Here is a 27,534-nt window from a genome sequence, read left to right as displayed (position 1 = left end):
AGCTGAGCTAGGAATGCTAATGTTCAAGTTTTCTCCTCTTTCTGGCTAATCAGAGAGCACCCTAAGGGAGGGTAGCGGATCAGTTATCTCTCTCTCATGGAAACCAGTCCAGGGGTTATTAGGATGGGAGGGGGAGGTCGGGAGAGAAACCAGTTGGTTTGGAACTCATGGCAAGAGGTGGGGTGGCTTATCACCACTCCAACCATCGGCCCCCACCCAGGTCCTCCAGGCAAGAGGCAGCCGGTGCTGGCCACAGCACCAGCCTCCGAGAGCAGCAGCACCAACCACAGCATTGGCAGCACTCAGAGCACGCCCTGCTCCACCAGCAGCATGGCATAACCCACCCTAACTCACCCCCACTGGCCCAGACTGTACCATCTTCAGCCTGAGAAGGCGCACTTGGCACCCTCTGCCTGGACTGTGTCATCAGATTCCAGGAACTGAGCCTGCCTTTTTCTACACTCTGGATTTTTGAGGAGCCAGCTTGGGCCCAGCCTCTTTTGAACCAAAGATGGTTAAGGGGTATGGGGATGGAAGGTAGGGACTGGGCGTCATCATGAGCCTGACACCTTTAGAGACAAACCACACCACCTACACACACCCAAGGGCAGAAAGGGGTGTTGGCAGCACCATCAGGAGAGACTGGCACAGCTGATAACCAGGAGTCTGGGCCCCAGACTCTTATGCATTCAATGAATGGTTGTGTCCACCTAAACCAGCCCTAAAGACAATCCTATCCCAGAACCTGATGAGTCATAGGCTCAGGTCCTGCACAGAACCTCTTTCCCCATTTCTAACTCTCAAGAGGCGACCCTTGAGTTCATCATTGGGAATCTGGGTTCCAACAGACAATCTCTTAACTGGTCATGAGTTTTGGGGGTGAGAGGCATACTTCCTGAGCTGTATATATGCCTTACAGTATTTGTTATTGTATAAATGTATGGTATTTTAATATTGGTCCAGAGTTTTCTGAGCTCTGGAGAGTCTGCAAATAGAGAAGTGTGAAATTTTATACCCAGAAACCAGCCTGCCCACTTCAAATGGCCTGAGGTTGGTTAAGGGATTGGGGGTGGGGGGAAAAGAATTAGAGCTGAATTCTCACTTTCTAGTGGGTTATCCACCCAACTGTAGCTATGTGGCATTGGCTGGGACCAGTATTTCTCTCCTTCCCCATTTGGATTTGCTCCAACAAACTCCCTAGCCCATGCCCACCCCACCACCAGCCTGCCCCAAGGCATGTTCCCTCTGCCACCAGCCAAGACCTTAAAACACCACCAGCTGGCCCTCCCTTCATCCTTCCCTAGCTGTTGCACCCACAAGATTAGTCACCAACGGGCCCCAGTGCCCACCTGCTCCAGGCCCTCTAGGAGGAACACAGCTCAGGGGCAGGCTAATCAAAGGGACTCCTGGCCAGCAGTGGTCTCCATTCCATGCATGTCAGCAAGAAAAACGATCTCGGGACAAGTCCCTGTTGCCCCTCTTTTGGGCAAAAGGCAACAGGGCTTGGAGATGCAGGATAATGAGCTTCCCCTCAGGCGGAGGGATGACTTGATCCGGAAACCATGTGGCTCCCACCTTCTGCTCTCACTACTGCCACAGAGGAAGAGAACTTCCAGGAAAGCGACAGCTTTTACCTGCATGCATAGATAGAGCCCTAAATCACCCCCTCACTTTAAAGACGTGGGCCTTATACTTCTGAATTCTGGGGAATCACATGTGGAGCAAAGTCAAGTGGTTTGTCCTCCACAACTTGTAATTTGGTGGGGCCAGGAGCTGAACCCTCGGTCTTCTCACTGTGCCACATAACTGCAGTTAGCATTTATCCAGTGCCCTAAGGTTTGCAGAGAGACTTACACGCAGTAAGTATCTCATCTAATCCTCACAACAAACCTAGGAAGTAGGTGCTATTATCTTCATTTGACACAAGAGGAAAATGAGGCAAGCAGGGATCAAGTGTCTTGCCCAGAGTCACTCAGCTATTACTAAGTGCCTGAGGGAGGATTTGAATACAGGTCTTCTCAATCCCACCTCCAGCATTCTTTCCACTCAGCCACCTAGGTGACTGGAAAGAATATCCAGTGTAGGGGAGGTCAGTTTCACTGCTCCCAGTCTTCTAAGAGTATTTCTTCACAAGGATGCCAGGATCCACTTAGATCTTCCGTCCAGAACTCTTAGTAAGATTCTGGAGCATATGTAGTATAAACTGGACTGGGCTTTCAGCCCCCCTCCAGGGTGGACCAGAAAGGAAGCTGGCTTATGGGATAAAGGAATTCGGGAGAGCTGGAAAAGCCTGGATTATGTGATCTAGCCTCAGAATGTTTTAGAGGAGAAACTGAGGTCTCAACTGTGGAAGTGAGTTATCCGAAAGGAACACAGCTCATAAGAACTGGGACTCAAAATCCAGGCTTTCCCTAAGCTACATTTCATGGATCTCAACCTTCTTGTTTGTCTGGGCAGTCAGGGAAGTGTGAGGCATGAGTCTCTTGGGAAAAAAATTTTTTAATTAAAAAAGCTTTAACTCACTATCATCTTGTACTTCATGACTCTGCTCCGCCCCCTCCTTAGGACCAAACCCCACCCAGGGTCAGGGCCCTCAGCTTTCCCAGAACCCTCTGGGAGGAGGAAATCTATCAAGCAGCAGGGCCCTGGGCCTCCAGCCAGCCTGCTCACACAATGCACTGGGCTCAGGCCAGGAAGGCCTCCGGCTCCACAGCTTCCGGGCTCCTGAGGACACCCAGCCGGGGACTGGGGGTGTCAGAGTCTGGGTGCTCTCTAGGGCAGCACTGGGGGTGGGGGAAGGGTTGTAACAGCAGCGGTGGAGGGGGGTTTGCCTCCTCCCATTTTCCAGTGAAAGGATAACTGAGGCACAGAGTGGGTTGCCTCCAGGGGACTTGCACAAGTCAGCACAGTTTGTTAGTAGAAGGATGGGTTGGGACTGAGACCCAGGAATCCTGATTAGTCTTACTCCGGTGAGATGAGCTGTGCCCATTTGAAACTGGAGAAACAGTTCAGTGCCCACCTTGGGCACTTCTGGCCTCCCAGGAAGAGGAGTCCAGGTCACATACAGCTCCCTTCTAAGAGAGGTGACAAAAGAGAGGGTCTTCTCTCACCCCACCCGCACCTCCCCTTCTTCAAAGCACGATGCCTTACAGGGCATGGAAGGTTGAGAAGCAGAAGGAAAAAGGCACCTGTTGGATATGGGGGGGTGTGGGGAAGGTGGGGAAGAGAAGAGGAATGGAAATGAAAAAGGCCACAGGCAGAGGGGACTGCTCCCCCCAGGAATGAGCTTTGGCCCCATTACTGGGACAGAGTGGGATCGAGGAGCTTTAAGACACCACCCACCAGGTGAAGGCTGCCAGTGACCAGAACCTGTATGGAGGAGGCTTCCTTGAGGAGGACAGCCCCCCTGCCAGCCACTGGGTGGGAGTGAAGCCCCCAAGGAAGACCAGGGGGCCGGAAGTGGGGGTCCCGGCCCTGGCTGATCCACTGTAGGGCATGGGAGATGCAGCTGAAGACAAGGGAGTTGGCATTGAGAGGCCGGGGAGCTGGGGGGACCAAGAGAAGAGGCCCATGTAGGGGTCCACTGCTGGGTCCTGAGGCCTGGGCCAACCAGGGGTCCATGCCCACCTTCTCCTCTGCCAGTCGGTCCCACTGTTTCTGGTTCTCCAGACATCGTGTCAGCATATGGTCCAGGGTTACTGTAAAGTTCTGCTGGTCTAAGGGATGGGGGACGAGGGAGACAAGACAGTAGGACGACACCTCAGCACCACCACAGCCAGGGGGAGCAGGACAAAATGCACAGATGGGGAGAAGGCTGGGGTCACAGGGGATAGGGCATCCAAGTTCAACTGAGGCAGCACGGTACAGCAGAAAGAGCCCCAGACTAAACTGGCCGTGACCTTGGGCAAACCACTGGATTTCAGTTTTCCCACATGTAGCATAAGATGAGTGGAAGTGGATGATCTCTCAAAGTCCCTTCCTGTTCTCACACCCTTGACAGTTAAAGATGAAAGAGGGAGAAACCCCTCTTCAGATGCCCTGGACTGCCCTCCTTCCTTCCCAGGCTGGAGTCTCCCTTGGGTGATGGGTTCCTTAGAAATGAAAAGGGAGGGGACACAGAGGACAAGAAGACGTTCCTCTCTCCAGTCTTTGGCACTGGCATTTCAGTTGCCCTCAGAGGCACTGACTGCAGCTCCAGCACAGAACACAGTCCTGTCCAGAGGCTAGGTGGGACTTCTAGAGGAAGGAGAGTGTAAACTTTCTCAGGCTGGATTTGGTGGGGGCACGTGGCTATCTGTCTCTCTCAGAAGGCTCCTGTGGGACAGACAAGGGCCACACCCTGACCCACATCCCACCTCAGTGCTTTGGGGTCCTTGACATCTCTCACCTGCATTCCCCACAGGAGACACTTCAGTCAGGTTGGGGCAGAAGACAGCATAGTCAAACTGGCAAGGCTGAAAGATCCAAGGGAGAAAAAGTGGTGTCAGGGCAGAGGAGGAGTGCCTGTGCCCCCTGGAGCCTCCTGCTCATGCTGGGACGAAAGCTTAGGAACCAGAGACCACAGCCCTTGGTGAGGCTCTGAGGCTGACTAGCTGTGTAACCTTGGGTGAACCCATTCCCCTCTCCTGGCCTCAGTTTCTCCAGTTAGGATGTGTGAGAACTGGATGACAGGACAAACTCTGATGGTCTCTTTACAGGTTCCCTGTAGGGCAACTGCCCCACCTGGTGGACACTGAGAGAACTGCAGGGTCCTTCCACAGTGGGGCTTCGAGTGCCCTCTCTGCTGGCCCCTCAGAGGCTAACTTACCTGCAGTAGTTTCAGTAGAGCCGCTGTGTCCCGTTCTCCAGTGGCATTGAAGAGCAAAACCCGAACCTCAGGGCCACTGTGGGTGACAAATTCAATTCAACTGCACAAGCACTCATTAAAGCCTCACCTGTGTGTCCTACAGTAGGCAGTGGATAAAAAAAAAAGGCTCTTTCTGTCCTAAAAGGCTGATAAAAGTCAGAAAAAGTCCTTACTAGAAATATTTGAGGAGAGGGCAAAGGAGGAGAGGGGGGGGGACCAAGACAGACGGCAGAGGAGTGGGAGAAAATGAGAGGACAGAGAGAGGATTTCAGAGGCTGAGTTCAGGGAGGGTTCCATGCAGGAGGCAGTACTTAAGCTGTGCCCTGAAAGAAGAGGATTTTAACAAAAATGAAACATTATATGACTTCCAGGCATGGAAGGAAAAGGAAACTCCTTCCCAGTTCCTAAGATGGGCACCCAGTGACTCATGTCATACCATTGGCCTCTGGGATCAGAACCCCAACACCTTGAAGCGACTAGCTGGCGCGGTGGACGGAGAGCCAAGCCTGGAGTCAGGAAGCCCTGAGTGAAAATCTGACCTCACATTTACTATCGGTGTGCAAGTCACTTGACATGTCTGCCTCAGTTTCCTTAAATGTAAGATGAAGATAACAGCAGCACCTACCTCTCTGGGTTGGTGGGAGATAGTAATGGTAAAGTGCTTAGCACAGTGCCTGCAAGTGCTACGTACATGTCACCATAGCTTTACAGAGGAACAGGACAGTAAGTCTAAGACAAGTGACCCATCCCGGAGAGAAGCCAAGAGTCCCAACAACATAATTCTCCCATCTTCCCCAAATAACCATGCCACCCTTATCCTCACACCCAGACAAAAGAGCTCACTCGTTAAGCTTCTCCTCAGTGAGCACTGCTCGGCGGAACCACCGCACTGCGGCCTGGATGCTGCTGGTGGTGTGAGCCCCATCCAAGTACCAGGTAAGGGGCCCTCGTCTCAGTATCTGTGTCCGGCCTAGCCATTCTGTGTCCTGCAGCCCTGGAACAAAGTGGTGGGACAGGGAAGTCAATGACTGAGTGTAATCTGTTCCAGGGAGACTGCCATGATCCCCCCCATGACCCCAGGCTGGAACCCCAAACATTCATAGCTCTTCATAAGCCCACCAAAGGAAAGGGCTTCGGAGAAATGTAGTCCAAACTCCTTATTTTATATGAGAAGTTAACTGAGGCTCAGAAAGGTTAAATGATCTGTCCATAGAGCAAGTAGTAGAGTAAGAATTAGAATCCAGCTCCTCTGATGAATTCCACTGCATTTTCTTTGTACATATTTACATATGTTGTCACCCTCCCCCCACAGCTGCCTCCTCTCCCTTAAAGGTAAGCTCCTGGAGACCTGGGCCTGTTTTGATGATTACCATTGTATTCTCAGCATCCAGCACGTAGTTTAATAAATGTTTATTAACTAACTTCAGAAAAAAGAAGTGAAGAATAAAAATTGGTCAGTTATCTATCTTGCATGAATAAGGGACCAGTCTTATCTAGGCAGAAATCTCCATAGTGTAGAAAAGATCTGTTCATTAGGCCTCTACAGGGGATACAGTTTGATAGAAATCTCTCTTAAAAATATAAATCCCTGTATTTAAACTCCATATTCATCAAATAACCTTCAGAGCTGCAATTTGGTCTCATGTATAAGCCTCTAAGCATCTAAAAGTTGGCTGATAGACGAAGGTGATCCACATGGGTCCCTGGGCCAAATACAGGAAAAAAAAAGAATCAAGTGCCATTCTAGTCCATCAGTAAGTTCCACGTGAGAAGGGCTGATAGGAGTCAATTGCCCAGAGCTTTATCACCCTGGGGTGAGTGGATATCATTGAGCTTATGAACCTGCCATACTCGGCATTGGCTCCCCAGGACCTCAGGTGACCCCACCTAAGGGGAGGGTAAATGTCCCATGAGGTATAGACCGACTGAAAGCTGCTGCCCATATTAGAAAAATCATCTTAACAGCAACAAAAAGAATGCAAAAGATGGTGTACTGTAAGAAGCAGTATGTCCAAAAATAAATTAACTGGGGAACAGTCGAACAAATTGTGGTGTATCAGTGTAACAGACTATTATGGCCATGTAACAAAGAATGACTACAGGGAGTTCTGAGAAACATGAGAAGACTTGTAAGAACTGATGCAGAGTACAGACAGCAGAACAATCTAGGTCTAGAATCCTCTAACTTAACTGAAAATTACCCTGAAAAAAGTAGGTGATCTCAGATGAAACCTTGGAAGACAAACACTTCCTGCTTCTCATCAGAAAGGTGGGTAGGAGGACTGAGCGGTCCCGTGCTACCAGACACTTTCTGTGTGTGTCGATTCTGTTTTCATTGTTTTTCTTTGTCGTAAGGGAATTCTACAGAGAGGGGAATAGTGGGAAAGGACTGTAAAAAGAACAAGCCAAATATATTTTTTCAAGGTTGGTAAAAATACTGTAGTAAATGTATCTATAAGAACCAACCTGGCACAAAGTTTTGAGAAAGAGATACATTCCCAGGCACAGGATATGCAAAGACAGAAGGTCTCAAAAGAACACAAATTTTTATAGGCACTCAAACTGTTCAAACTCCCTAATAATCTAAAAAAAGGCAGATTTTAACAAATTTTTTGGTTGAACAATGCTAGGATTTATTTAAATGCTTGGCATTTAGAAGCCCTTCACAATCTGGCTCCTGGCTACATTTCCTTATTTATTTCACATTTGCTTGTGCTTCCTGTAGTCTCTTTGATAGGCAAGCTGAGCTATCTACTGTTACCTGACCTCGACACTCTATCTCCCCTTTAGGTGCCTCTCCATGGGCTGTCTCCCATGCCTGGAATGCATTCCCTCCCTTTCCGCCTACCTCTCAAAATCTTTAGTTGCCTTCAAGTCTCAACTCACATGTGCCAACTTTTATGGGCCTCTAGTTGCTCCCCCCTCTCCATCTATTCATCTGCACCTGTGCAGAATCTCCACCCCGCCAACCTCCTCCCTCCAGCAGAAAGGTAGGGTAGGGGCTATGCTTTACTGTCTTGGCATCCCTAGTATCTTGATGGGAACTTAAGAGAATGCTTGTTGAAATGAGGCAAGTCACACTCCCTTATGCCCATTAAAATTGCCCAAAATGGTCAAAATGGTATAATTCCATGTTCTCAGGACTATGCAGAAGCAGCCTGTCTTACACACAGCTGGCAAAGCTGTGAATTGGCTGGACCTTTGGGGAAGACAATCTAGCAATGTAAGGCTGGTGGTGGTACCCTTAACCCAGGAATCCCACTATTAGGGCTGTACCCTAAGGATGCTTTTGAAAGGGAAAGGAAGAGATCTCTGTACAAAAATATTTTTTTTTGAGGTAGGAAGGCAAGGCAGTTGGGGTAAAGTGACTTGCCCAAGGTCACACAGCTAGTAAGTGTCAAGCGTCTGAGGCCAAATTTGAGCTCAGGTCCACCTGACTCCAGGGCTGGTGTTCCATTCACTGCGCCACTTAGCTGCCCCTACAAAAATATTTCTAATGGCTTTTCTGGCCATTCCAAATAACTGGAAAATGGTCTCCACTTCCAAAAAGTGGAGAACGGCTGAATAAATGGTCATATATCAATGCAATATCATCATTCCAGTAGAAATAACAAATACAAAGAAAACAGGAAGAAATATGCCAAGAATTTATGTGAAGGGATGCAGAGAATGAAAGCATAAACAGAAAATGTTCACTGACTGTGACTGTTAGAGAGAAAACAGAAACAAAACCTGATGAGTAGATGGGCAAAAAAAAGCAGAAAAGAAGAAAGATCATTTTTGTTAGTCGGCAAACTAAACAGATTGTGATTTTACTCAGATTTGATTGTTATGTGGACAACAAACTTTTTTTTTTTTTGTAAGACATGTAACATTTGAAAATGAGGAGGTAAGAGCTCTATGGCCATCTCTAGCTCATTACCCTTATCCCTCAAGGTGGCTCCTGTCGAGCCAAAGTTCATGGGCAAGACAAGTCTGGAGAACCATGAAGGGCCACAGCACATGGCACTAAGGACGGTAAGAGAATCAGAAAGTGCATGGAGATCATGGAAGTGGGGACAAGGCAGGGAAGGTTTCAGGGAGGGGTCCGACTTGAGCTGGGCTGAACAGAAAGTAGAAAAATGGAGAGAATGAAGGAGGACTTTTCTAGGTGAAAGGAAGCACTTCAGAGAAGGGGTGAAAGTGGAAAAGAGATTAAAAGCAGTCAGACCACAAGTGGGGATGGGTAGAAGCATGGGAGAAAACTGGATGGTTACCAACAGTTCAGAGTCCAGATCGGTCTGCCTGAGCACAGGGCTGTTACAGATAGGGTTCGGTTAACAAATATTTATCATGGTACTAGGTACTAGGCACCAGGGACAAAGACAACAAAAACAGTCTTTGCTCCAGGGAATTTACATCCCAATGAGGAAACCAGCATTTATACAGTTAGAGGAATTTAAAAAACACACACAAAGCAGATACCAAGTAACCTTGGCTGAGAAAGCACTAGCAGCAGGGGTGGAGCAGGAAAGGGCCCCGGTAACAAGTGGCATCTGAGTGGAGTCCTGAGGGAAGCCAGGAAGAGCATAGATGTAGAGGGAGGGAGGGAGAGTAGTCCAGGGATGAAGCCCTGTGTGTAAAGAAGAGGCTAGTTAGCTGGCCCTATGGAGAGAGCACTGTGGCTGGAGTCTGGAAGACTCAAAGTCAAATCTGGCCCTAATCACTTACTAGATATGTGACCCTAGGGAAGTCACTTAACCTCTGCCTGCCTCAGTTTCCTCATGTGTCAAGTGGGGAAAAATAGTGGCCATTACTTCCTGGAGTTGTTGTGAGGACTCAATGAGGTATTTGTAAAAACTGCTTAGCCTGGTGCTGACACAGGTGCTTATGAAATCATTCTTTCCTTCCTTCCTTCTTTCTTTCATTAAGGGTGGCTAGGAGGCACAATGGATAGAGAGCTGGACTTGGGAGTCCAATCGGAGTTCAAATCTAGCCTCAGATGTAGTGGCCATTACTCTGGGTAAATCATTTAACCTCAGTTTCCTTATCTGCAAATGGAGTTGACAACACGTTAAGCACCTGGCAAACTGTAAACAGCACTCCCCCAAGGTCTGCTGTTCCTATGACTGACTGCCATGGAGGCCAGTGTGGCTGGAACAGAGTATGTGGAGTGTAATGTGTAAGGAGGCTGGCAAGGCAGGATGAGAACAGGATGTGAAAGGGAGGGGTGGGACCAGATGGGCCCTGAGTCCCTTCCCCTCCCCAGTTACAGGAGATGTCAGGGTACCTACCCTGCTTCATGGGTAGGGGAGGAGAGAATACCGGAGCCAGGGGCAGAGCTCGCCGGGAGGTCAGCCTCGTTGCCTTTACCTTCCCAATACCTGTACGGGAAAGGCAGTAATGTTAATTCCCTATGTCCACTGCCTACCTCACCCTCCAGCCCCGGGGAAACCTATTAAAAAATCCCTGAAGAGGAAAGAGACAAGTAGCACATAAAGCATATACAGTCCTCTGATGGCTCTCCTTATTCTCTCCTAGACTCACAGGGATGGTGGCCACCAATCCTCCCAGGCCATGAGTACTCAGATTCCCCAGCACTCCTGGTCTGGTGAGGACAGGAAACTCATTTCCCTTGAAATCAACGGAGTTAAGAGTTTACACTCCACTTGGTAATTAGAGAAAGTGACAAATAGTCACAAAGCTAGATGGAGACAGTGTATTAGTGTTCTTCACCAAACCTAGCAGAATTATCTGCCTAAGGTACCCCTGCCTATCGCATTCTTAAACCTATTTTCATCTCGTCCTCTTCATCTCAATTCCTACAGGATGACGAGGGGCATAAAGTCACTTGTGCTATACAGAAGATTCTTGCCCAAGCTAGACTCTGAGGTTGCCCTGAGCTCTGGATACACTAACAGTTATTCCAACTGCCAGCTGACTGATTCCCTGACACCTCAAGGAGCATTAGCACCATATATCAAAGAAAGCAGGTGCTTCAGTGCTTCAGTGAATACATACTGGACTGAATCTGGTAGATACCACCTTACCCTTGTGGCCCTGTTGCTGGAGCCAGCAGCGGGCCAGTTGCAGAGCCAGGGCAGCGTTGGCCCGCTGGTGATCGCCTGCCAGCCCCAGGTGCAGGGGCTGCCCTTCCTCTTCAAAGGCCTCCAGTGGGGGGCACAGGTACAGTGGACACTGCAGGGCAGAGGCAAGCAAAAGCTTATGAGGGATGTGGAAATTCAAGGTGCCCTCCTGATTTCTCTCTCCCTTGGCAAATCCTGGCCAGCTCCTCCAGTTCCACCTTTCATTCCTACTTACTCTATGGAGGATGCTCTATTGGAAAGGACAGAAGGGAGTCAAGTGACCTAGCTTCAAGTTCCAGCTCTGTCCCTGGAGTGCTTTGGTAAATGGTTGAAACCCTCTCACTGGGCATCTGATTCCCAAATGAAGGGATTAGACTAGATGACCCCAAGGTTCTCTTCTAGCACCAAAAAAAAAAAAAAAAAAAGCTGGGGCATTTCCTGATCTTATCAGCCCGCTCTAAAGGATTTTAGAGATTAGTAAAAGCTGACATTTACCACACTGCTTTCTGAGGCTTGAACTTAGAGCTGAAGGGACACACCCTCCAAAGATCACTTGGTCCAGGCCCCTGACTTTAGGCAGGTCAAGTATCCTCATTTTACAGAGAGAGGAAACTGAGGCTAACAGAGGCAAAACAACTTTCTCAAAAGTCATTCTGTTACATAGTAGCAGAAGCAGGTCTCAAATCCAAGTGCTGCTTCTAGGGACAGAGGGTATGTGGCTTAGAGGCATTTACTGAATTTGGATCAAGATGGTAGGTGAGGATCAGTTAGGGTTTGGAAGTGGGATAGGAGAGTGCCTTATTTCCCTTGATGGATCAATAGGGCAGATATGGGCAGAGAAGATATGCCCTGGGGATCTCGATGGTATATGTGGCCCAGGAAGGTGACGAAGTTCCTTCCCCGCCAAAATCCCTAAGCACAGCTACTCACCATGAGCTTTTGGGCTCGGTCCTTCAGTACATCCAGTGGGGAGTCTGGCTGGGACACAGTGAAAGCTGGGACTCCAGGCTAAAGAAAAAGGGATTGTAAGGAAAGAAAGGAGATGGGACTAAGCCTGGAGCCATGTCTCTACCCTCCCATAGCCCAGGCCACTCAGGACCCACTATAATACCCAGGTAAATATCTTCCCTTTGTAGAATACTCTACATTTCCAGCTTTAAGCTTATATTTCTACTGCCCTTAAACCCTAAGCTCCAGGACAAACTGGTCTATTCTCTGTTGACGAAAAGGCAAAGTCGGCTCTCCCTAACCTGTGTGTGCCTTTGCTCACACCATGTTTATGAAGACAACGCCATCATGTTTATGAAGACAATGCCATCTCTCTCCTTCACTTGTCTACCTACCCAACTCGAATCCATCTCTTCTATGAAGCCTTCCTTGAATTCCCTGGTTGATATCAATCTTCTTCCTCAGACCTCACACAATAATTGGCTCAGGATCTAACACACTTATCAGCTCAAGTGACACCCCTCTCATGAAGCCTTTCCTGATCCAAAATTACTTTGTATTTATCTCATATATCTTATCTCCTCCAAAAGAATAGAAGCTCTTTGAGAGCAGGGACTGTTTCATTTCTGTTTTTGAATCCCCAGTGCCTGGCACACAGCAAAGGCTTAAATGCTTAATTGTTATAATACACAATACTGCATGATAATAGTGTTTATGTCTTATCCCCTAAACAAGACTTAAGCCCCTTGAGGGCAGAGTTGTGTCTTTTCTAACGTGTGAAGCTTTCTGTTGCTGGAGTAGTGCACTGGTCCAACCATTCTGAATGACAACAATTGGGAACTATGTCCAGAGGGCTAGAAAACCATGCGTCCCTTTAACCCAATAATACTACTACTAAGTTCATATCCCAAAAAAATCAAAGAGAAAGGAAAAGGATCTATGTGTGCAAAAAATAGCAGCTCTTTTTGTAATGGCAAGGAATTAGAAACTGAAAGACACGTACCAACTGAAGAATGTCTAAATAAGTTATGGTATATGATTGTGGCAGAATGCTATTGCGTGGTAAGAAATGATGAAGGGGATGGTTTCAGAAAAACCTGGGATGACTCAAATGAACTGATGCAAAGTGGAGCAAACAGAACCAGGAGAATACTGTATACAGTTAAGAGCAGATGATCAACTGTGAGAGAATAGGTAACTGATCAATACAGAGATACTGAGGCTTACTGCAATGATACAGTGAGGGGGTAGCAGAATCAGAGGACTACAACCAAGGTTTCTTGCTTTCCAGTCAATTAACACCACTGATAGCAGCAGCCAAAATTTACATAGCACCTACTTACTATGTGCCAGGCACCAGTGTTAAAAATGTACAATTATTATCTCATTTGATATTTGCAACAACCTTGGGAAGCAGATCCTGTTATGATCCCCATTTTACAGGTGAGAAAACAGAGAGACAGAGGTGACACAGCTAGTGAGTATGGCAGGCTAGATTTGAACTGAGTCTTCCTGGCTCCAGCCCCAAGGCTCTATCCACTGGGCCACCAAGCTACTATTCTCTTGCTATCTAACTGTCTGATGTTCTTGTACATGCCAGTGTATGTCTTTTATCACAAGCTTCTATAAGACAACAACATACTTCCTCAGGGCACTGGAGGGAGTTGGCATTAGTTCTGAATTCCTGAAATGGAATCCCAGCTCTGACATTTATTAGCTGTGTAACCTCGGGCAAGTCCACTCCCTTCTCTGAGTCTCAGTTTCCTCAGCTAGAAATAGGAAGATTACTTTAGGAGTGTGGAGGGTAAAGTGCCATAAAAATGGGAGGTTGGGGGTTTTTAGTCTTTTGATTTCCTACAAGCGTTATTACCTTAAAGATGCCCCCTTTCTGCCATGCAATCTTCTCAATAGTGTCACCCAGGATGCTGACATGGTCTATGCCCAGAGATGATATCCCACAGACCACTGGCTTCCTGGGAAAAGAGTCAGGGATAAGTGAGAAAAGTCAATGTTGGCCCCACGTCCCTCTGTGGAACTCTCACCCACCTCCTTCATTAATCCCTCTCTACTAGTTGTGGGCAACCAGAGGACTGGAATCTCTATCCCTCCACCTCTACTCCATTACCTGGAGCTTCTCACCTGACAATGTTGGTACAGTCATAAGCACCACCAATGCCCACCTCCACCACTGCTAGGTCCACCTGGAAACAGCCAAAGCATCAAATGTCAGTCCTGGGATGAGTTTGCCTAACATACAGACCCATTGTGCATAAGTGGCCAGGAACACATCCCCTTCTCCTGCAACCCTCCCACCCTGGCTGACACTCAGGAGTAGGCACAGTCCATGGCACACTACAGTCCTATGGCTGCCAGCCCTGGCAAAGCTACTAAGTAATAATGCCCAGGACAACACAGAAGGGTGTGATTAGGCTCTGGGTCTAGAGAGGTGGAGTTTGGGATGATGAGTAGAGGGAGACATCCTGGAGAACCTTACCTTTTCTTGGAGGAAAACGTGGAAGGCCATGATGGTAAGGAAGCGGAAGTAAGGGGGCATGCTGACACAACTACCATCCTGAGGGAAGAGAGAGAGGCAGGAGAGGAAAAAAAAAAAAGGCCAGAAGATGAGAGGCATTGTGGCATGGCAGAAAGAACTAGGACTGAGAGTCAGAAGACCTGAGTTCTAATCCCACTTCTGTCACTAACTTGCTATGCTGACCTTGGGCAACCATAATAACCTCTTGGGTCCCAGTTTTCCCATCTGCAAAATGAGGGGGTCAGATGATATGGTCTCTAAGTCCCTTTCGAGGATACAATTCTAGGGCCCAACCTTACCCTTGCTGACCCTAGATCTGGAGGCTGAAGCCCAGAGGCCAGAACCCAACCTCTCCCTCCAGTTCTGCTCTGACTCTTCCCTACCTTAGTCTCTTCCAGTCGATTGTAGAGTCGCCAGAAGTATTTGGTGAAGAGCTCAGGGCTGATGGGTTCACCATTAATACGGATTCGCTCCCGAACCTGCACCAGATGAGGAGAGCTAAGGGGACAGAAAGATCTTTGTGAGGCACTCTCCAGCACCTAGAGCCTCCTCTGTTTGAATCCTGGGAAAAGCTGGGGTCTCTTCCTGCCCTAAACCCCCATACCTGTAGAATCCAGTTTTCAGGCCATAGCCACGGAGAATACGTTCTGTAAAGGCACAAGTGGAGCCCTGAAGAAACACACGGAGGGAAGGATGAGGGCTCAGATAGCCCCAAGCCTGGGCCCTAATCATGGTCACCTCTAACATATAAAGCTCACACCTCCCTGATCTTACCTTCCCTTTGGTCCCAGTCACGTGGATGATCTTCAGTTGATCTAAGTCCTCTATCTGAAACAGAGAGACACCAGGCTCATAAGGAGAGGCACCAGGCTCCAGATTTCACCCTTGTCTGTACTTTGATTCCAGTTAATGATGGCACCTGTGATGGAATGTGGGTGGGGCGGGGGAAGTCTTCTATCTCTACTTACCTGCAGCCCACTTCGGATTAAATAATGCTTCATGGCTTCCAACTGGACCTGTGGGTCTCCCCGTTCTCGTTTGATCTGCTCTAGGAAGCCAGCATTGGTCTGAAGGGTGTTGAGGGTCCGCACAGCATCCTAAGGACCACAGAGGGTTAGAATTGGACAGGCATAGAATATCAGAGGGAAAAATGTCAACAGTTTAGAAATCACCCTCCCTCTGCAGCCATCTCCTTTTACAGATGAGAAGACTGAGCCTGTCAGAAAGGATCATAGGTTTAGAGCTAAAAGATCTTAGAGGTCAGCTGGTTCTATCCCCTCACTGTACAAATGGGGAAACTGACACCCAGAGGTTAGAATGACTTGCCCAGCATCACATAGGTAGTAAATATCAGAGGAGGGATTTGGGCCCAAATCCAGGCCATCTTCATGACTTAAGGTGATCAAAGCTGAGTTAGGTCAAAGACCCCAGGCTTTCTCAATTCCAGTACAAATCTCATTCCACTTTGCTAGCTAACTTCATGCTAACCAGTATGAACCACTGTTCCCAACAGTTAATAATACTTTCTCTAACCTATCCAAGTCACAGATGGATAAGAAAATGAAGTCTGAGGCTCTCCAATCTCATTCCATATGAAGACTCAATGAGAAAGGGAACAAGTCAGTCTAGTTACAAGTGATCCCTCTAGCCACAATAAAGGCTTCTGAGTCAGCAGCATACTCAAAAGCTCCATCTCTTCCACTATTTGCATTTGCCCTACATCCAAACAGATTTAAAAGAGAAGAGGGAGCCTGTACACTAAGGTCTTGGCTTGAGGGGGACTGGTCCTACCACCTTCATACCCCCTCCCTTCAGCACCAAACCAATGGGATGTCCCAAGGTCCTGGTGTTTGGGGGCAGGATGCCCAGGGCTCCAGAAAGAGTAGGAGATCATCTGATTAGATAATGCCTCTATTTTACAAATAAGGAAAGGGGGGGCAGAGAAAGTCAAGTCTTGAAAGAAGTCACTTAATTGATTAGTGAAAGATGATTAATGAAAAGGGAAGCAGGCCTCAGGGCTTTTATTCTTGTCACTCCAGCACACTAAAAGGTAGTTTGCTAGAGCATAAGGAAACAGTATGAAATGTTTCACCTTCAAGTTATATTGTTTTTCCAAAGGAATGAGTTTTATTTAAACTCACTAGAGGCCAGGGGAATGTACAGGAAAGCAGGTGGAATCATAAACCCCAGGTTGCTTTAGAAAAGGCCCTGACCCAGTGAGGGCTATTTATACTCCCTTCTCTCTCACCCCAAGATCCAATGTTTCCCCACAGCACTCACAGGACCTCCCTGATGCCAGCTATGCGGCCTGGCAGGTTCCAAGCAGAGTTTCCCCTCTGGCGGGTACCAGGTGTCCTACTCTGGCCAGTCACAGGATCCTTGGCAAAGCCAATGGGTGCAAAGTTGGGGTTTGGGCACCCTGTTGCCCCTGGCAACCACGCCAGAAAGGGCAGAGACAAAGGGGACACCACCTTTGTTGGCAAAGATCCCCTCTGCCAAGTCTATGGTGCCAGCCTGGGCTGTAGAGCACCTTGATCCCTTACTCCAAAGCCTGGACTCCCGAGTCCCCCACACTCCTGCACCCCGCAACTCCCGACCCCACCAGAAATCGGGGAGCCTCCCATCCCGTGAGATTCCGGGGTGCCCCCAACCCCTAACCCCATCACACGCCTGGGAGCTCCAAACCCTGACCCCCCACAATCCCTGGTTCCACCCCAGCAGGGCGCCCATACTGCTGGAACCTACTCGACTCCACCCCCGGGCCCACCCAGACTGCGGGGGCCCTGCGCTCTCGGCAGCCCCGCGGATCCCGGAGGTGCCGGTGTGCGCGGCCTCGGCCGCCGCTGCCCATGCGTCCGCCCGGCCCAGTACCTGGTACTCCATGCCGGGCTCCTGCGGCACCGGCCGTGCGCTCAGCCCCCGCCTCGCCGGCCCGCTCCCGAGCGGGGGCCCAGCCGCGAGCCTCAGCGCCGCGTGCAGAGCTCGGCAGCGGGCCCAAGACATCCCGCCGCAAAGCAGCGCCCAGGGGCCCGCTGCCGCCGCTCGCCTCCCGGCCCCGCCTCGGACCCACGTGGGGCCGGCCCCGCCCCCGCGGCCACGTGCCCGCGGGGCCCACCAATGCCCGGCTTGGAGGTCTTCTGTTTCCCACCAATGCTGGGAGGACCCTCCGGTGACCATCTTTGTTCGGGGCGGAAGCTAACGGGCCCGGGAGTCCATGTTCGTCGGGCTCGCCGCTCGTCTCCATCCCTGCTCTGACAGCGCCCGGCGGCCGGCCGCTCCTCCCCCCGTCTGAGGCTTCACCCCCTCCTCTGCCAGCCTGACCACACCTTCAGCAAATGGCAGGCTTTGGCGCAAGCCCATTTTACCGATGTGGACGGCGGTCAAGCGCGGAGAGCGCTCGCTCTGGTCAGCATACCCACCTCCGACGTAGCGTGGCGAGCTCTGGAAGGCACGGACTTGGCTTGGTACCCCAGTCCTTCGCTCCGTGCCTGGCACTCAGTGGCTACTTAACTCCTGCAAAACCCGCTGCTAGTCCCTTGAATTCCCAAGCCCGCTACCCCGCCTCCCCCCGCCCATCCGCACGTAAAAAACGAGAGGGATTAAGTGCCCGAGGCGCCTTCTAATTGCACCCCGACGATTCTAAGGTACTTCTTTAAAGCTACAGATGAGTCTCATGGAAAAGCCGGAATTTAGAGGCAGAGGAGGGACCAAGGGGGACGGAGGAGTCGTTAGCTCCATCCTCTCACCATGGGCTTCCCTGAGCCCTTCACTGTGCCAAGCAGCACCAGACTGGACAGCCAGCCGTCTCCTCGTCTCGACTTCCTGGGCTCCCATTAAAGGATGCTTCGCCCAGGTCCAGCCCTTTAGCGTCATCCCAGCCTTTTCTAAAGCAGAAATCCTCTCCAGAGATCAACTGAGCCTCGGCTTTGAAGTGACCGTGACCCTGGTGCAGTGATCCATCCTCTAGATTCTGGACAGCGAGGCTAACTTTGCACAGCCCTCCCTCACCTAAATCCAATGAATTTACACATCATGACTCAAAGGACATGAAGGACAAAGAATAATTCTGATTGTTCCTTTGTGCCGACCAGAGGAGATCTCACTGATAAAAGAGGAAAACTGCAAGGAGAGGCCCCAAGGCATGTTCTGGTTATACTATACCTTCACTCCACCCCAATGTTTCAGCAATCATTAATCTCATTGAAAGAAAGAGGGTTTAAATATTTATCAAGGCCTGAGAGTATTTTCAATATTTCAGGAAGGGGAGGAAGGAAAAGGCTGTCCAGAGATCACTAGTTATGGTTAGATGAACCTTATATACATGTTAAAGTTAAAGTTAGAGGCTGCTCAGCCTTTTGAATCTCTTATTGGTGACCTCGGACTTCACTACTGTTGGCTTTTGTTTCTCCCCTACACCCTTGTAAAATGGGGGTCTTGGACTAGATCTCTAGGTGGTCTTCCAGCTCAAAACCCTGTGAATGGGGGGCATTTACACATTGTCTAGCTCTTTAAAATTCCTTTTAAACTCAGTTCAAACAGTACCTCCCTATGTGAGAGCTGCCCTAATCATCCCCTCTCTTACCAATGCCTCTTCTTACCCAGAATTACTATGTATTTATTTTGCATATGCGTATGTTTCATTTCTCTCTTTGTAAACCCAAGGCTTAAGTAGCACAGTGCTAACCTTATATTAGGAGATTTTTAAAAATGTTTGTTGATTTCAAAAGCAAATATTGATGAGAGTGAGGAGAAAATGGTTAAAGGCTAAAAGTCTCAGAGTATGTTGAGGAGTGACATCAAAGAAAAGTAAGGCTTTAACTTCTACAGGAGGAACAGCTCCCTAATAAAAACATCTACCTGAGAAGGCAGTCCCGAATAAAGGTTGGGAGGGAGCCGTGGAAGAGAGAGAGGATTGAACTTGATGTCTCTCAGGTCTGGATGGAGGAAGCCAGAGCTGAGGCTTGAAGAAAGATAGATTCTGAGTAGAGATGAAACAGTACATTCCAGGAAGTGGGATTTGCTAATGAAAATGGAGGAAATGGAGTGCTTCAGGGGACAGACTGAAATCCAGTTTGGCTGGAGTTGAGGCTATAAAGAGAACAATGTGGAATAAGGCCAGAAAAGTATATTGCGGGTGGTTATAAATGCTGGCCAATATTTCATCCTCGAGTCAATAAGGAATTACTGTACATTTCTGAGTAGGAAAGTGGCATGCTCACATATGTGACTTAGGAAGATTCCTTTGGTAGCAGTGTGGAAAGTTGGAAAGAATCTGAAGTAGGGCTGGGGTGGAGGGTGGGAAAGAAGGACTGGACCAGGGGGCGGGTGGGTGAGGGGAACCTTTTGACCTCAAGGCCACATGTGACCTAGCTTAAGGACACAGAGGGTCGCATGTGGCCTAATTTGAGGACACAGAGGACCATGTGTCCAAGTAGCCCCAGGTTCTCCACCCCTCTACTGGACTGACTGGCAATTAGGCTATTTAAATGGTGTAGGTAGAAATGGGGACATAAATTAGTGTGGTTACACTGGGGAGAGAGTCGTGAAGGCGAGATGTTGTTGAGGTATCTGCTTAAAAAGCTTCAGCATTCTATCCATTGTGAAGGGAATTATGACTTTTCATATTAATCGATATGATACACGCAATGGATTTACTAATAGATTAGATTTTTCAGAATTGCCTCTTTTGTTCTGAGTCAGAAGCTTACAATGCAGCCTGAAATAATCAAACTGACAACACTGCTGGTGTACCTAACAGCAGCGAATCAAAGATTGTAGAACCTGTTCCCAACACAGAATTCTGGTCCTGTGATCCATCAAAGTAATGACCCCCCAAAGACTTTTGAACAATGCTGTTCCCACAGAACTTCAGGACACTTGTACCTTAGTATTTGTGGGATTTGTGGGCTGGTCCTGGGAAGCCACTCTGGTCCTAGAAAAGATTATAATCCACCTTGGGCACTCCCTTCCTATTGTGATTTATGTATATAATCCCTGTCTTCACTTTCCAGTGTAGAATTCTGATCAGGAGAATTTGACCATTTGCAGTGTGCCTCAAAATGAAACAGGTTAATTAAACAGGTACCAGATTACTTTGGCCTGCTGTTAGGTCATTCTCAGGTTAGAGACTGGCTCAGTAAAATCCTGTTAACACCATCAATCAACTATTTATTTACACACAACACACTCACACACCCCTGCCCTCAAGGAACTTATAGTATGTGTATCAAAGGAGACAAGTGTACACAAACAAGTCAATATAAAATATATGCAGTGTAAATGCAGGGTGATTTATTAGGCTACAAAGCCCTAGCAGCTGGGGAGACCAAAGGAAAAGGCCAGACGTCTCAGTGATGGGGTATAGGCTCTGGGAACCCCTTTGAATTCTCCTTTAATCTTCCCACTTGATCTGGCCAAATCTGTTTCCCTTAACCTAGCCTAGCCCTCCATTGTCAGTTACCTCTGGATTGCCTCCAGCTACCTCCCACCCTGGATCCTATCAAAATTCCATTCTCTAGGTTTGACCTCAAGTCAACCCAGTCCCATCAAGATTCTCCTCAGACTTCTCAAGACCTTCCCTAAACCCCCCCTGTACTTACCCCAGACTACTTGGCCAACCCTAGATCCCTCCCACAATCATTCTGTATGTAAGATCCATCTTGCCTCCATGAAAATGCTCAGATTCAATCTAGTTCAGATTCTGTCTGGCCTGCTTGTCTATACAAATGTTCAGATTCCTTAAGAGTCTATCCAGTATGGTGGATCTTAAATAAACTTTTTTTTTCTTTGGCTAAAAGGTCAGCAGGAAAGGTCTGTCACACCTGGGTGAGAGTGGAACATAGTTCAGTGCAGGCCAGCCCCAGCAAATCAGAAGTGTACTAAGTTGGGAGTGCCTTTATTTGCCTGACCCCTGTTCCTATCCCTTATTCCAGATAGACTCTAGAGAGGTGAGATTGAGGGCAATGGTGACCTGGGATCTTGTAGTTGAAGTCTGTCTAGATGGTCAAGAAGAAAAAAAGCAAGCAATTCTCCCCACTAGTCCTAAAAGAGATCTGAATCAGCAGTGACAGTAGCTGTTTCTGGAATTCTCAGCCAACAGAGGGTAAGGGGATTGGACAACCAGTCAAAGATTACAGGGGTCTCTTTGCTAACATTGAGGCAGGACTCTGTGGCTTTGTCCATACTCGGATACAGGTTGCAGTCCCAGAGCAAGGAGGAGCACGAGCAAACCAGAGCATGCAGCTGCAGTGAAGCAGGGACCCTTGTCACAGTTCCAGGGCAGAAGAGTGCTTGTGGTCACCCACAGACCAGGGCACAGGGCAGGAAGGTAGTAAACACACCTCTCTTTAGGTCATATCACTTTGAAAGAACTGAAAACTTACAGGTCCCTAGAAGTATCTTTGAAAACAGCTATATAAAACCTCTGAAGCTTGGAACAGTACACCCCCTACTCTGGAAGCAGAGCCCCCTTTAACAATGAGTTAAAAGTCAAGAAACAGACTGGGAAAATGAGCAAATAACAGAAAAAAAAATTCTGACCAGAGAAAGTTACTATGGTGACAAAGAAGATCAAAACAAATACTTAAAAGGAAATAACATCCTATACCCAAAGCCTCCAAGAAAAATATGAATTGGTCTAAGACCACTGAAGAGGTCAAAAATGATTTTGAAAATCAAGAGAGTTAGAGGAAAAATTTGGAAAAGAAATGAGAGTGATGCAAGAAAATCATGAAAAATGAGTCAAAAATACTGAAGAAAATAACACATTGAAAAACAGACTAAGCCAAATGGTAAAAGAGGTACAAAAAGCCAATTAGGAGAAGATTGTCTTAAAAAGCAAAACTGGTCAAATGGAAAAAAGAGGCACAAACATTTACCGAAGAAAAAAACTTCTTAAAATGTAGAATTGACCAAATGGAAAAGGAGGTACAAAAGTTCACTGATGAAAATATTTTCTTAAAAATTAGAATTGAGCAAATGAAAGCTAATGACTTTAGGAGGAATCAAAAAGCAATAAAACAAAAGCAAAAGAATGAAAAAAAAGAATGAAAAGGCAATGTGAAATATCTCATTGGTAAAACAACTGACCTGGAAAATAGATCCAGGAGAGATAATTTAAAAGTTATTGGACTACCTGAAAGCCGTGATAAAAAAAAAATAGCCTATATATTATCTTTCAAGAAATTACGATGGAAAACTTCCCTTATATTTTAGAGGGAAAATGAAAGATATCCCAAAATGAAAACTCCCAGGAATATAGCCAAATTCCAAATCTCCCAGATCAAGGAGAAAATATTATAAGCAGCCAGAAAGAAACAATTCAAATATCATGGAGCCACAGTCTGGATTACACAAGATTTAGCAGCTCCTACATTAAAAGATCAGAGGACCTGGAACATGATACTCTGGATATGATATTTTGGAGGGCAAAGGAGCTAGGATTACAACCAAGAATCACCTACCCAGAAAAACTGAGTATAATCAGGGGGAAAAATAAGCATTCAATGAAACAGAGGCCTTTCAAGCATTCTCAAAGAAAAGACCAAAACTGAATAGAAAATTTGACTTTCAAATATAAGACTCAAGAGAAGCATAAAAAAAGTAAAGGGAAAAGGGAAATCATAAGGGACTTAAGAAGGTTAAACTGTTTACATTCCTGCATGGGAAGATGATACTTGTTAACTCATAAGAACTTTTTCATTATTAGGGCAGTTAGAAGGAATACATCTAGATAGAGGGCACAAGTATGAGTTGAGTTTGAAGGGATCTAAAAAAAGAAAATTAAGAAGTGAGAGAGGAACGTACTAGGAGAAAGGGAGAGGTAAAATGGGGTAAATTATCTGACTAAAAGCAAGAAAAAGTTTTTACAGTGGAAGGGAAAAGGAGGGAGGTAAGGAGGAGTGAGTGAACTTTACTCACATCAGAATTAGCTCAAAGAGGGAATACCATACATACTCAATTGGGTATAGAAATGTATCTTTACCTACAGGAAAGAGAGGAAGGGGAAAAGAGAAGGGGGGATGATAAAAGGGAAGGCATATTGGGTGAGGGGGCAGTCAGAAGTAAAACACTTTTGAGGAAGGATAGGGGGAAAGGAGAGAACAGAATAAATGGGGGTGGGAAGAGGGAAGGAATAGGAATGAGGGAAATACAGATAGCAATAGTAACTGTGAAAAAAATTTTGAAGCAAGTTTCTCTGATAAAGGCCTCACTTCTCAAACATATAAACAACTGAGCCAAATTTATAAAAAAGCCACTTCCCAGTTGATAAATGATCAAAAGATATGAACAGTTTTCAGATGAAGTAATCAAAGCTATCTATAGCCATATTTTAAAAATGCTCTAATTAATTGCTGATGGGAGAAATGCAAATTAAAACAATTCTGAGGTACTACCTCATACCTATTAGATTAGCAAATAAGATAGCAAAGGAAAATGACAGCTGTTGAAGGGGATGTGAAAAAGAGACATTAATGTACTACTGGTAGAGTTGTGAACTGATCCAACCATTCAGCAGAGCAATTTGGAATTATGCCCAAAATTTGGAACTATGCATATTCCTAGCAATGCCACTATGAGGTCTATATCCCAAAGGAGATTGTAAAAAGGTAAAGGACCTGTATGTATAAAAATATTTATAGCAGCTCTTTTCTGATGGCAGAGAACTGGAAACTGAGGGGATGCCCAATCAATTGAGGAATGGCGGAACAAATTATGACGGAATATTATTGTGCTATATAAAATGATGAGCCAGAAGCTCTCAGAAAAACCTGGAAAGTCCTGCATGAGCGGATGCAAAGTAAAATGTACTGTGTAACAAAGTAACAGCAATACCGTAAAATGATCAGCTGTGAATGACTTAGTTATTCTCAGCAATACAATAATCCAAGACAATTTTGAAGGATTTAGGATGAAAAATGCTATCCATTCTCAAAGAAAGAACTGATGGTATCTGAATACAGATTGAAGCATAATTTTTTTTACTTTATTTTTTTTTGGTCTATGTTTTCTTTCACAGTATAAAAGAATGGTTTTGCATGACTACACATGTATAACCTATATCAAATCACTTGCCTTCTCAATGGGGGAGGGGCAGGGAGGGAAGAAGGGAGAGAATTTAGAACTCAAAAGTTTTAAAAACAAATGTTTAAAAATTGTTTTTGCACGTAACTAGGGGAAAATAAAATAATAAATTTTTAAAAAATGTCTGATCAAAAAACAAAAAAAAAAGTTTTCATTGTCAGTCAATCAATAAACATCCATTAAGCCAGGCACTATGCTAAGCACTGGACTTACGTAAAATGAGCCTTAAATTAAAAGTCAGGATAGGTGGGTTCTAATCTTACCCTTAGCTCTACCAGTAACTCCCTGTTTGAGCAAACTGCTTCCCTGCTCCAAGTTTTATTTTCATAGAAATATATAAACTCTTCAGTGCTGGAAAGGACCTTAGAGATCATCTAGTTAAATTTCCAATATAGATGATAAAACTAAGGCCCAGAGAGGCTGCCAAAGACCTCACTTCCTCATCTGGCTGAAATGCAGATGGCAGCCCGGTGAAATGACCTTCAAGACATGAGACATACATAAATAGTAACCACCCTTTCCCACTCAGGGTAGATTCACAGGATTCTAAGGCCATCTTGAACAGTGGAAAGTTGGACAATTTGATTTTTCACTATCTAGAGAACTGAGGAGAGGAATCTTATTCCTATCAAGGTTCAAATTGTGGTCACTTCCCCGTTATTCACATGTGTATTATCTTTACTAATGTTTGGGGCTTCCTCTTTCACTCACAGTGCAAGGATCAAGACAGAACTTGGAGACAGGGGTTGGTGCCCCTGTACTGTGTTACCTTAGGAAGCCTTTGCATTCTAAGGCCAAGTGTACTTTTTGAATTGTTTTCAGTTTTAGGTGACCTGTGACTTTCTTTTACTGTCTATATTTTGTCTGGTTGCGAAATCAAGGTTCTTTTCACTACATACATAAGCAGGTAGGTTCATCAACATTACTGGTTGAACCACTCAAGACCTAACTAATACCAAACCATCATATGAGAAGGGTCCCCAAGGCCATTTTGTCACTGAAGTTCTCCCCCTTCACTATTCATTTACGGTTTCTGGATGTTACCTCCAGCATCAAAGATATCAATGCTGAAGAGGCCCCCTGAAGTCTAGATGTAGAACTTTTGAAAAAAAAGAACTAGAATCCCCCTACCAAATACTAGAGTGCTGCTCTCAGACAGTCCTAGGTTGGAAAGGACTCTTGTTATAACTTACCTCTAACCACTCTAGGATCTAGAAAGCTGGGTTGCTCTGGCTCACATCAAAATGTTCACGGTTCAGTTTACATACCTCAAAGGAAGAATTTTCATCCCAACTAAGGCAGGTATATATGCTCCGACAAATCATGGAAACTTTACACCATAACTTGCGTCCTTTAAGGCACAGGATAGATATTGGCCAAAGCCTCCACAGTTCCCTCATCATGTGGCTTCCTAATCCCCAAGTGCCTGTACCCCCAAAGGTATCCACAGGGAAATCCACTCCTCCCACCAGCTCCCTGGTCAAAACTGACTCCTCCCCTGGACAGGTTGACCCCTTTCCCAAGGCTATACACCCAAAGTTACTAAAGCTGAGGGAAATTGGAAGTGGAATGGGGATCTTTCCAGGCAGGAGCTTAGACTCGGGAGGACTCCAATTCCAGTTTCTGGGAAGCATTTCAGATGTCAAATAGTTTAAGCAACCAGCTGTCATCCATTCAATAGCAACAGTTTTTCAACACCTGCTTCTTCCCCACCACCAACAACCCGACTCCAAGTTATCATGATCCAGGGCAGTCTTACCTGTTGTGCTTCTTCCTTCATCTTCTCCTGCCTTCAGAGGCTGGAGTCATGTGGCTGTCTCTTCCTGTTGTTTCATTATTGGTTTCTGAGTTGCCAGGGGTTAAAGGACAAAGGGGAAGGGACTGAAGGTTAATATTTACTGAGGGTCAAGAAAGTGAGCAAGTGTACGAAGCATGAGAGTTTGGGTACTATTAGCTGGAGAGGGCCCCACTGGAACGGCTCTGAAAGTAAATTTCTGGTCACAAGGAGACAGAAAGTATTCAATAAACTACTCAGTTTAAAAAGTTTCCATTCTTAGTTAATCCTCACTGAGAAACACATTGACAATCTCACAGTGTAAAAGTAACTTTAAGAGATTACATCCAAATCACCTCAAATAATGGCTTCCTTTTTTCTTTTTGAGACTGGTTGGTGCAGTGCATAGAGTGCTGGACTTCGAGTCAAGAAGAATAGAGCTCAGATCCAAATTGAGACATTTATTAGCTGTATGACCCTAGACAAGTCACTTAACAATTTGTTCACCTCAGTTTCCTCATCTGTAAAATGGGGATAACAATAGAACTTACTTCCCAGCATGGCTGTGAGGACCAAATGAAATAATAATTGTAGAGTGCTTATCAGCACAGTGCTTGGCACATAGTAAGCGCTATACAAATGTTGGCTGTTATTATAAAATAACCAAGGGAGAAAGATTCTAGTCCTTGATAATCTGTCCCAAAGTCTCATGACTCAGGTGTGGCTAGGAAGTTTTCTGGTCTCTAACCTACATTTATTCCTAACCCAGCTTTAGCTCCTGGGGTTAAAAACCTGACAGTTCTTAACCTGGGGTCCATGAACTTTTAAACAAATATTTTGATAACTATTCCAATATAATTGGTTTCCATTGTAATCCTATGTATTTTAGTTTGTACATTTTAAAACATTCTGAGAAAGGGTCTATACTTGCAGGGGTGGGGAACCTGTGGTCTCCAATGATGCCTTTTGACTGGATCCAAATTTTACAGAATAAAGCCGCAAGTTCCCCACCCCTAGCTATAGGTTTCACCAAATTATCAAAGGCAAACCTATTATAAAGTAGTTTTACAATTTCTGGTTTCAGCTATTATCTGAGACAGACACGAACTAGATAGGAACTAGACTTTATGATTTTTACTAGTATAGGGAACACTCAGATGAAGGAATTCCCCTCTACCAGAGCAGAGTGAATTAGTATCTTCCATGGCCTATTGTCTTAGAGCAGGGCTATCTCCAGGCATCCTGATGAATATCTGACCACTGGACTCACTGGTGACCTTGCACA

General features: G+C 46.4%; 2 protein-coding genes across 5 annotated transcripts in view; one reads left to right on the top strand and one right to left on the bottom strand.

Annotated features, from left to right (window-relative positions):
* The window catches only part of ENG (endoglin), a 39,188-nt gene extending 36,665 nt beyond the window's left edge, over window positions 1–2,523 (top strand). Inside the window, exon 15 of the mRNA XM_072632519.1 lies at window positions 221–2,523. Coding sequence (XP_072488620.1) covers window positions 221–339 — 119 coding nt within the window. The 3' untranslated portion in view covers window positions 340–2,523. The remainder of the gene's footprint in view (window positions 1–220) is intronic.
* FPGS (folylpolyglutamate synthase) lies at window positions 2,480–26,327 on the bottom strand. 4 transcript variants are annotated; one of them, XM_072632517.1, is made up of 15 exons: window positions 26,235–26,327; window positions 15,361–15,489; window positions 15,167–15,220; window positions 14,997–15,061; window positions 14,776–14,890; window positions 14,354–14,431; window positions 13,999–14,060; window positions 13,730–13,832; window positions 11,842–11,919; window positions 10,876–11,023; window positions 10,120–10,209; window positions 5,690–5,840; window positions 4,808–4,883; window positions 4,388–4,454; window positions 2,480–3,716 (listed from the first exon to the last, which is right to left on the bottom strand). In XM_072632517.1, exons 1-15 carry the CDS (start codon window positions 26,253–26,255, stop codon window positions 3,298–3,300), a joined length of 1,656 nt encoding a protein of 551 aa, XP_072488618.1. In that variant the 5' UTR covers window positions 26,256–26,327; the 3' UTR covers window positions 2,480–3,297. The 4 variants fall into 4 exon arrangements, with proteins under 4 accessions (XP_072488618.1, XP_072488616.1, XP_072488619.1 ...); XM_072632515.1 differs by lacking the exon at window positions 26,235–26,327 and adding an exon at window positions 25,744–25,893; XM_072632518.1 differs by lacking the exon at window positions 26,235–26,327 and adding an exon at window positions 18,139–18,600.
* Between the last annotated feature and the right edge of the window lie 1,207 nt (window positions 26,328–27,534).

Source organism: Notamacropus eugenii, chromosome 1 (assembly GCF_028372415.1).
Source record: "Notamacropus eugenii isolate mMacEug1 chromosome 1, mMacEug1.pri_v2, whole genome shotgun sequence".
Classification (NCBI taxonomy): Eukaryota; Metazoa; Chordata; class Mammalia; order Diprotodontia; family Macropodidae; genus Notamacropus; species Notamacropus eugenii.
The sequence above is the reverse complement of the archived record's forward strand: the minus strand, read 5'-3'. Positions and strand labels throughout refer to the sequence as shown.